The 11282-nt window shown below is 39.1% G+C and overlaps 1 protein-coding gene across 4 annotated transcripts in view; it reads left to right on the top strand.

The window, feature by feature from the left end:
* Psip1 (PC4 and SFRS1 interacting protein 1) overlaps window positions 1-11282 on the top strand; it is a 41060-nt gene that overhangs the window by 8191 nt on the left and 21587 nt on the right. For all 4 annotated transcript variants that reach the window (XM_005352682.3, XM_005352685.2, XM_026781931.1 and 1 more), the window contains exon 4: window positions 9144-9282. In XM_005352682.3, the coding sequence (XP_005352739.1) occupies window positions 9144-9282 (139 nt within the window). The remainder of the gene's footprint in view (window positions 1-9143; window positions 9283-11282) is intronic.

Here is an 11282-nt window from a genome sequence, read left to right as displayed (position 1 = left end):
TTATTTAATTTATTTATATATTATCCATACAATGTTTTGCCAGAAGAGGGCACTAGATCTCATTACAGATGGTTGTTGCTAGCCACCCTGTGGTTGCTGGAAATTGAACTCAGGACTTCTGGAAGAACAGCCAGTTCTCTTAATCTCTGAGCATCTTTCCAGCCCAAGGGAGTCTATAGTATGTTAGTGAATGGCGTGTTTGTGGAGGGGGGTATAAAGAGGATAACTTTGGGGTCGATTTTCTGTTTATACCTTGATGAGCATTCTGGGGACCTGAATCAGTGTTCGCAGGCTTGTGTAGCAAGCACTTCAGTCACTGAGCCAAGGCTCCAACCAGCCCACGTGGTGTCTTTCACTGCCTTGTCTCATCTTGTCTGAGGGTGTTCCTGCTTTTTTCTGGAAAGGTTATGTTTTCAGATATTAAAGTCAGTCAGATCTTGCTCAGTTGGTCCTGTTTATATTCTCTGTTGAAATGATGCGTGGATTTTGTTTCCTTGGCTTTGACTACAATTGAAGAGCCTGAACAGCTCTATTACTTAAGGGGCTACCATGTACTATCAGTTCAGTATTTGATAAAGGACAACTCTTGTGCTAAAATCCTCTGTTTATGAATTTTCTGTTAACATACTGGACAATACTAAATATAGATAGACTAGAAATCAGCCATTTACTTGTTGAGCAGGTCTTTTCCTGATTTGTAGACTAAGAATAATAATAGAATCTACCATGGGCGTTTGGGGTGCTACATGAAAAGGCATGGATATGTAATAATGTTTTGGCAAGTGCTAAACAATAAGTATTAAAAATTGCATTGTTTTGGGGTGCCAGTAAAGTATGGCATAAGCATGAAGACCTGAGTTCAGATTCCTAGTGTCCATGTAAAACCTGGTGTGCTTCTGTAACTAGCCCTGGGGTACAGAGACAGTTGGCCAGCCCATATAGATAGCCAAATCTCTGAGCTCTGGATTTAGCGAGAAATCCTGTCTCAAGAAATAAGATGAAGGGCAAGTGAAGAAGACTGCCTGGCATCTTCATTGATATGTGCACATACCCCGAGTGTAGACACACTTAGACGCATACATATATATTGTAAAGGTTTGACAAGCTTTTGAGAATAAATCTAATTTTCTTGGATTTATAAATTAATATTAACACATTTTATAGTTTACTTATATTTATCACCCCACCCCACCTCCCCTTTTTTTTGATACAGGATTTTTCTAACAGACCTGGCTGCCTTGAAACTTGCTTTGTAGATCATACTGGCCTTGAACTCACAGAGATCTTCCTGCCTCTGCCTCTTGAGTGCTGGGATTAAACGTCACCATTGCCCAGCTTAATACTTGTGTATTGATTGTCTAATGAATCATTTCTTATCTAAAAAAATTAAACGCTATTATATAGTATAAAATCCTTAAAGTTTTTTAAAAAGGTTATTTTGTGTGTTTGGATGTTTTTATTTTTTATTTTTTAATTTATTTAACTATGTGTTGCTGTGAAGGTACCAGATCCCTTGGAGCTGGAGTTACATATAGTTGTGAGCTGCATGTGGGTGCTGGGAATTGAACTCCGGTCCTCTGGAAGAACAACCAGTGCTCTTAATCACTGAGCCATCTCTCCAGTCCCACGTTTGGATGTTTTGTCTGCATGCCTGTCTGTCTGCCTCTAGCAGCCAGAAAGGGCATTGGATCTTTTGGCACTGGACTTGTGAGCCACTCTCCGGATGCTGAGACTCAAAACCTGTTGTAGAGCCAGTCCTTTAACAGTCCTTTAGCCAGTCTCCCTAGCCTCTTAGATTTACTTTTTGAAAGAGGTCTCTTGTATTTCAGGATGACCTTGAACTTCCTATGCAGACAAGTAGGACTTCTGATTCTTGTGTCTCTTCCTCCCTTATGTTGAGATAACAAATTACATTGATGTGGTGCTAGAGATTGAACTCCAGGGCTTGTGTGTTGGAGGCAGACATTGAGCCAATTGTCCTTCCGTCTCCAACCTTTCATGTTACAGTTGATTTTGTGTTTTTTTTTTTTCTTTGAGGCAGAGTCTTTTTTTTTTTTTTTTGGTTTTTCGAGACAGGGTTTCTCTGTGGCTTTGGAGCCTGTCCTGGAACTAGCTCTTGTAGACCAGGCTGGTCTCGAACTCACAGAGATCCGCCTGCCTCTGCCTCCCGAGTGCTGGGATTAAAGGCGTGCGCCACCATCACCCGGCTGGCAGGGTCTTTCTTTAGAGCCATCCTTCACTCTCCTGGAGCAGGACAGACCAGGATGGCCTGAAGCTCACAGACATCCTCCTGCTCTGCCTCCAGCGTTCCAGGGTGCTGGGATTTAACCTTTGAATGTTTTCTGAACAGTGAGTCAGCTGTCACCACACAAGATGTCTCTTGGGAATTAGTAATAATATCCACAAACTAATCTGGATACCATTTACTAATCCGTGAGGTTGCATCCCCAGGGAGGGAATCACTCTGTTTTGTTTTTCCTGCATTAGGATTTTCAAGATAATCCTTTGACTCAACTTGTTTTAGAATTAGATAGGTGCAAAGATTGTGCTCCAATAGGCTGCATTATAGCAGCATTTTTTAATAATAAAAGTAATATGAACTAATTTTGGTGTAACATTCGGGAAAAAATCTTTGTCAACAAATTGTTTATTGTAGCTGTATGTATGATGTATTGAAGTGATTTTTAACGAAGAATAGTGTAATTGATAAAATTATGTGTTATTTTTTGTAGGATATAGTATTCTCTCGAAACATAAAAACTGAGACAGTTTTCATGTTCACCCGGCCTGGTTTTGATCTTGATGTACAGGCAGTGATGATCTTGAATTTCTGATGCTCTTGTCTCCCAACTCCTGAGTACAGTTTTACAAGTGTGAGCCACCATGCCTGTTTTTTTTTTCTTTCTCAGAAAAAAAATTATAGAAGCTTTATTGAGATAATTTGTTTCATACAGTTCACCCATTTAAGTCTATAAATTTCCTAGTTTTTACATTTCCAAAACATTAGATTTTAGATTATTACTGTTTCAAAAGATATGACAGGTACCTTCTGTTTCTCCATCCAGTCTTTGCTGTGGCTGACACAACTCTTAAACTACTTTCCTGAGTAAATGAAACAATTTAATGAGGTCTTTAGTCACTATTAATTTTTAATTTAATATAGTGTTTCAAGATTAATACTTAAGTATGTGATAATGCTTCCCTTATTTACTGCCAACTAATATTTCATTTTCTGATTTTACTATGTTATATTTATGACTTGATAGACATCTGTGGTTTCCCACTGCTGGGTATTATAATAATGTTGACATAAGCACTAATAGGCAATTATTCTTTTGATGATGCTGGGATCTAGCCCAGGGCTTTGCATATTCTAGGCAAGCTTTCTACTACTTAACTATGTACAGTCATTCATTGTGTATGGACATATGTTTTTACCTCACTAGGAACAAATTCTTGGTTCATATGACAGCTTAAATGTTTAGTCATTTGAGAAATTGACAGACTTCTTGCAGAACTTTCAAGTATAAATATTTCAAATTCTTCATTTTAGTTTTTGCCTTTTCTTTTGAGACAGGTTATGTACTTCATGAAGGTATGTATGTTTATACCACATAGCTGAGGGCTGAGGTAAAAACAGAGGCAGAGTTCTTCTTTCCCTCTGCCCAGCCCCAAATAATCACACAAAAACTTATTAACTACAAAATCCTATAGCTCAGGCTTATTCCTTAACCAGCTCTTACAACTTAAATTTAGAACCCATTTCTGTTAATCTACATTTTCCCACATGGCTTGTGGCTTTACCTGTTTTCCAATATGTCTTATTCCTCTGTCAGCCTGCTTGCATCTCTTTCTAAATCCTCCCTTCTTCCTCTTTGTTTTCAGTTTGGCTTTCCTGCCTAGTCTTATTCTGCCTTGTTATAGGCCAAATCAGCTTTATCATCAACCAATGATAATACATATTCACAGTGTACAGAAGGATTATCCCACAGCACTGAGGATAACTTTAAACAGATTCTCCTGCTCTGCCTTTGGAGTGCTGGATTAACAGGCCTTTGTCACTGTACCTTTAGATGGATTTTGTGGTGCTGGGAATGAACCTAGGATTTCCTACATTCTAGAGAAGTACTGTACTAACAGAGCTACATCCCAGCTATAAATTGGTTTTATTTATATTTCTATGATTGATTAGTAATGCTGTGACTTTTATGTGTGAATTAAAAAAGATCTTAGGGGGCTGGAGAGCTGGCTCAGAGGTTAAGAGCGGTGCCTGCTCTTCCAAAGGTCCTGAGTTCAATTCCTGGCAACCACATGGTGGCTCACAACCATCTGTAATGAGGTCTGGTGCCCTCTTCTGGCCAGCAGGCATACACACAGAGAGAACATTGTATACATAATAAATAAATAAATATTAAAAAAAAAAAAGATCTTAGGCTGGGAGGTGGCGGCACATACCTTTAATCCTAGCAGTTGAAATCTGACAGTTCGAGGCCAGCCTGGTCTACAGAGTTCCAGGACAGCCAGAGCTACACAGAGAAGCCAAAGAATGAAAACAAAGCAAAAGATCTTGGGCCAGTCATGATGGGACACATCTTTTTTTTTTTTTTTTTTTAATTTTTAAAAAAATTAACATTTTGTTGTGAACATCAAACACTGCACCAAAATATGAGCCATTCATCTGAAGACATCTTTACCATGACTGAGGCACTGGTGTTTACAATTATAAAACCTAAACTGCTTAGTGACAGTGCTATCTGATTATCAAATGTCATTAGCTGAACACAATTATGAAAAGAGCAATCTTTCCTCTGCCTTCAAATCAAAATGAAAAGTTTTCACCTGGAAAGAGCACTGCCCGGTTTTAAATCCCAGCGTGCTCTCAGGCTCAGGAACGAGGTGTCCCAGAGCTATACAATAACGCTGGAAGTTCCCTGCAACAATCAGTTGCAAAAAGAGAAGGTGTTCCCGTCGTCCTAACTGTTCTTCTCTCTCAGATGCCGTGCTTCAGCAGCATTGCAGAAGGGCCAAGGGGCTGCACTCAATTCTGGTCCTTGTTCGTTCTGTGGTTTTTAGCAGCTTTAGTTTTGGGTCATCACAATAGTACGGTTTTTTTTCCCAACTGAAACTGTGCAGATGGGTTAGACCACAGGAAGTGCAGTCCTGATCACAGGGCTGTGTGCATCCTACACAGCCTGATGGAGAGCAGCCATCAGTTCTACAACAGTGCTTCAACACTCGACATCAAAGCCAACACTGGAGTTAGAGTGAGCTGGAGGACAGAGGGCAACACTGACAGAGCGACTCTGAGGCCAATCTGCCAACAGTGCCTTAAGGTGTTTTTCTTTTTTTTTCTTTTTTTTTTTGGTTTTTTTGAAACAGGGTTTCTCTAGCTTTGGAGCCTGTCCTGGAACTAGCTCTTGTAGACCAGGCTGACCTTGAACTCAAAGAGATCCGCCTGCCTTTGCCTCACCACCGCTCGGCAATGGGACACATCTTTAATCCAGTACTTGGGAAGCAGAGACAGGCAGATCTCTGATCTCTAGGCCAGCCTGGTATACATAGAGAGTGTCAGGCTAGCCAGTCTCAGAAATTTTTTTGTGGAGCAGGTAGTGTTGGAGACATGCATCAGTGGTTAAGAGAACATAACTTCTTATAGATGACCCAAGTTCCCATTACCTATGGTGTATGGCTCAAAACTGCATACTTCTACTCCAGGAAATCTGACATCCTCTTCTGACCTCTGGGTATTGTACTCATGTGCATACTCCACCCTCCCCATATACATGGAATTAATAAAACAAAAATCTCAAGAAAATCTTTGTATAGTTATTGTATGTTAGTTATTTAGGTTTGTAAAGGTCTGGGTTTGGAGGGTTCAAAGGATGGATAGAAGTTTTAGAAACCTCTGCAAAATGTAAATTTAAACACTATCAAGTAGAATGGAAAGTTGTGAATTTTTAACTATTTCTATGTCAGTGACATGCTTTTATTGAGATCAAATATAACTTGATTACATTTTGTAATCAGGCAGAATTCTATTAAGGTGAGAATAGTGCAGTTCAATGTTGTAGGCAGCAGAGAAAGGCTGTCCTTAACTTGGTGTAGTAATAGCATGCACAAATTTAGTTTCTACAGTTTAAATATCTCACATACCCAACAACATGTAAAATTTCATTTCTGCTCTAGTAACTAAGATTGCTGTTGGTTTTACAATCTATAAATTGAGATGTAAAAGATTTATTTATTATGTACACAGTGTTCTGTCTGCAGACCAGAAGAGGGCACCAGATCTCATTATAGACGGTTGTGAGCCACCATGTGGTTGTTGGGAATTGACCTCAAAACCTTTGGAAGAGCAGCCAGTACTCTTAACCTCTGAACCACCTCTCCAGTCCTGAGATATGAATTACTGACCATTACCAGGTCACTTTGAAAGTTTCTTGATGTGCTAGCACACATCTTTAATTCTAGAAGGATCTCTGAATTCCAGTACACAGAGAAATCTTGTTTAGAGAAAAACAACGATGGTGGGTCATCCTGTATTCATCAGATCATGAGTAGTTTACAAGTAATTTGCCTTTGTTTCCTGATAATAAACACCTACATGACATTTTAATAAATGAGAGAGCTAGTAAAAAAGAAAATGCACCAAAGAAACAGTGATAATGCTAGAAGTTAGTTGAATGTGCTAACCTTGAATAGATCTATCTGTACATTGGAGAGGTACTAGATGGCCAACCGGAAGTTGTTAGTGAAGCAATGGAAACAAATGTCAGCAGAAGAGAGAAACGTGACTAGTGAAAGGATAAACATGTCACAGAAGTAAAGCAGCAAAAAGCTATTAAAAGCATTCCCTGGGCCTGCTGAGGTGGCTCAGAGGTTACAAGCACTGGCTGCTCTTCCAGGGGTCTTGAGTTCTATTCTCAGCAACCACATGGTGGCTCACAACCATCTACAATAAGATCTGGTGCCCTCTTCTGGTCTGCAGGCAGACATGCAGGAGGAACACTGCACATGTGCAGGGTGGTGCACAATTTTAATCTTAGTACTCTAGAGTACTGTGAGTTCAAGGCCAACCTGGCCTGAATAGAGTTCCAAGGCATCCAAGGTTATACAATGAGACCTTGTTTTATTATAATATAATGTAATATATAAATGTAATATAACAATATTACAATACAGTTTCCTAAGGATAATGTGGGAAGCTGATTCAAACTTAAAAAGTATGACATTTGTCAAGGTAGAACAATGTGCTTGTTGAACACAAGTTATCAGAACGGAAGTACTGAAGCTGCAGCTTTTCTGTTTAGTTTTTCTTTTGTGGTGTTGAGATTAAACTCAAAGCAGGCTGTGGTGTTATATGCCTTTAATCCCAGTACATCTAACTGTATATGGGTTCTGGGGATTCAAACTCAGACCCACTGAACCATCTTCCTAGTTTCTATTTTAGCCTTTTTTGTTTGTTTTGTTTTTTTTTTTTCTCCTTTTCTCTACACTTGAATCTCCCTAATTTCTGAGAGACATCTCTGAGCACTGACTCACCTTCACAGGTAAAATTATGAGGCTAAATATCTTTCAGCCAGCTGGGCGGTGGTGGCGCACGCCTTTAATCCCAGCCCTCGGGAGGCAGAGGCAGGCGGATCTCTGTGAGTTTGACGGAGAAACCCTGTCTCGAAAATCAATCAATAAATGAATCACCTATCTTGAAATTAAACTTGAATCTTTGAACTTTGCTTTGAAGGACTGAACTCATTCAGTTGTTGTGACGATATTGTGTTATGTAGAAGCTGATTGATCATAATTGCTGAAGTTAAAAACTAACCCCATGCATGGGATGGCTCAGTATATAAAGTGTTTGCCTCACAAGCATGGAGACTGGAGTTTGACCTCAGAAAAATACTGAGCAGTTGGTGGGCTACTTACAGTTCCGGTGCTGGGGAGGCAGAGACAAGAGGATCCTCAATGCCCTTGGTTTGGCCAGGCTGTCCTCCTTGCTAGTTTTTCAGGCCAATAAGAGTAACTGTCTCAAAGGAAGCCCATGATTTTCTGATTATGACACCCAGGGTTGTCCTCCGGCTCTAATTTGCAATTACCTGCGCACGATACACTCACACACATACTTTACACAGTCACACGTGCAAAAATATAAGCTAAAAACCTCCTGTGAGTTCAGGATAATGGCATTGTGTGTAGTTCTTTCCCTAGGGGTTTCATAGGTGTGTGAGAAAAATTATTCACAGCTGATGGATGAGGCAGTTAATATGCATTTAATATAGGAATACATATTTTATGTATGTAATTATATGTGTTCATTTTATATTTCTGAATAGCTGGTTTTGTTTTTTAATAAACTTGGTGCTTTAAGCCAGCACACTTACTTATTTTCTTAGTTTCCATGGCCAAGCCGACTGTCTGACTGGTGGTCTGTCTGGTGTTCTGTTCAGCTCATTCTGCTTGGCTCTTTAGCCTTTGTTATTTGTTTGTCTGCCGGTCTGGTTTTTCTAGACAGGGTTTCTCTGTGTAGCCATGACTGTACTAGAACTTACTCTGTAGACCAGACTGGCCTCAAAATCAGAAAGATTCATCCACCTGCCCCTTCCTCATGAGTGCTAGAATTAAAGGGTGTGCTTTGTAAGCCATGTTTAAGTGTACAACTCAGTGGTATTAAATATATTTCTTTTTTTGTGCAACCTTAAAAATAGAATTATGGATCTAGGAAGTAGTGAATTTTATTAAAGTATTTCTAGGCTAGAAGTATTACTTGGTGGTAGAGAGCTTGCCTACCAATCATCAGTACTATAAAGGAAAAATAGGGTTTGGCATTAAATATGACTATTTGTATTAATTCCTCTACCAGTACTAATGAGATCACTAGGATTTAAAACTAGTTTGTATGATGTGGAAGTGGTGGTGTACCCGCATAATCCCAGCACTGGCAGGCAGAGGCAGGCAGATCTTGAGTTTACTTAGTATGTGAATTCCAGGAGAGATAGGCTACACAGAGAAATGCTGTCTTGAAAAACAAAACAAAATACAAAAAACTAGTTTGCATATATAAAGTGTTTGTTGAATCCTGTCACCTAGTAGCCTAATACATATTTAATTGAGGTTCCTTTGTACTTACATCTTCCTTTCTGTTACAGTGCTTTTTTAGGACCAAAGGACATATTTCCTTACTCCGAAAATAAGGAAAAGTATGGCAAACCAAATAAGCGAAAAGGTTTTAATGAAGGATTATGGGAGATAGATAACAATCCAAAAGTGAAATTTTCAAGCCAACAGGTGAGTGATCCTATTAAATTTTATTTATTTAGTGTTAGAGGAAAAACATTGTCATTGTAAAATAGGTAACTAATTGAAGAGCTTTTACGAATTTCAGATTGTTGTACTCTTTTTAGGTTGAACCTTGACATTTTGTGTCTAAATTGTTACTAATCGAATGGCTACCCAGATCTCAAAAACTTGGAGACACTTGGCTGCTTAGCTCTTCTTGACTGACAGTAAAGTTTACCTAAAGTTTTACTGAGTTTAAAGCCATAATTTTTAAGGTCTTGTTAGATTCAGGGCTTTAAAATGTTATTTGTTTGTTATTGTATGTTTGATATGTGTGGGGACATATGCTGTTGTGCATGTGTGGAGGTCAAGTACATGTTTGTAGAGTTCCATACACCTTTCCATGGTTCTGTGGATGGAACTCAGGTTAGCAGGCTTGAATCAGTGAGCATCAATCCCTTACCTGCCGAGCCATCTCACTGTCGTAATTGTTTAGTAAACTTAAAGTATATGTCCTTTACTTTCCTTACAGCTTTATAGAATGGGATTAGAATGGACCTAATGAATTAAATATGTAACAGAAGCACTTATTGCCCCAATGGGAATTCTATCTATTAGTTCTAAACAGTCTCCTGCCCAGAGCTTTTAATTTATATGTGGCATTATATTTTTATAGAGTGGTTTGTTTTGTACCTGGTTTATTCCATTTTCCTTTTTTCGAGGTTTCTCTGTATAACCCTGCCTGTCCTGAAACTTCTTTGTAGATTAGGGTAACTTCAAACTCAAGAGATTTCACCCACCTTTTCATCCCAAATACTGGTATTTAAAGGCATTCACCACTACTTGTTCAGTTTTTATTCTGTAACAGAAATATTATGTTTCTCTTACATTTTTTCCTGTCGTGGTACAGATACAGGTTTTGTGTTTGTGTGTGTTTATATGGGTGTATGCATAATGTGTGCATGTGCTACAGTGTATGCATAGTGGTTTGAGTACAACTTTGTGGATTTGGTCCTTTATCCGCTTTTACCATGGTTGGTGTTGGGCTTGCTGGGCAAGTGCCTTTACCTACTATACCATCTTATGGCTCCAGTGCTACTTGAATAATGTTTTTCTAAGATTTATTTATTTATTATATATACAACATTCTGCCCTGATGTATGCCCGCACGCCAGAGGAGGATGCCAGATCTCAGTACAAATGGTTGTGAGCCACCATGTGGTTGCTGGGAATTGAACTCAGGACCTCTAGAAGAGCAGCCAGTGCTCTTAACATCTGAGCCATCTCTCCAGCCCCAGTAATGTTTTTCTATATTGCCAATTGCACTCTTGAATATTCGAAAGCTCTGGAACTTAGATAAATGAGCTACTGTAGCTGGGCAATGGTGGCACATGTTTTTAATGCCAGCACTTGGTAGACAGGCAGGTGGATCTCTGAGTTCAAGGCCAACCTGGTCTACAGGGTGAGTTTCAGGACATCAGGGCTACACAGAAAACTTCTTGTGAAGGAAAAAAAAAACCAGAAAAACAAAAACAAACAAAAAAAAAAAAACACCACTGTTTATACTAGGGCCAAAGGAGATGTTTATGAAACAGTTCTCTTTCTCATTCATCAGTAAGATACTTGTTAAGGCCTTAGGTGGCAAAAACTGGAAAAAGTACGAATCACCCTAAACTGACCCTTTATTCAACTCTTAAAACTAATGATGAGTCTGGTGTGGTGGAGGAAGCAGAGGCAGGTAGATTTATGAATTTGAGGTCAGTCTATAGATGGAGTGATTTCCAAGACAGCCAAGGCCATACAGAAAAACCCTGTGGATGGGGTGGGAGACAAAAAAAAAAAAATTAGAATCTGGTGTTCTTTTCCTATGTGCCATACAGTTTCTTTGCCTTTGACAAATTTTTAGAAATTCTGTAGAATTTTGATACCTTTCCTTCTACATATTAATTCTTCCTTAGATGGTCTTAAGTCCCTTACCATCTACTTAGTATGTGTCATGGTACCCAGCA

This window comes from Microtus ochrogaster, chromosome 10 (genome assembly GCF_000317375.1).
Source record: "Microtus ochrogaster isolate Prairie Vole_2 chromosome 10, MicOch1.0, whole genome shotgun sequence".
Taxonomy (NCBI): domain Eukaryota; kingdom Metazoa; phylum Chordata; class Mammalia; order Rodentia; family Cricetidae; genus Microtus; species Microtus ochrogaster.
This window is presented reverse-complemented; position numbering and strand designations above follow the sequence as displayed.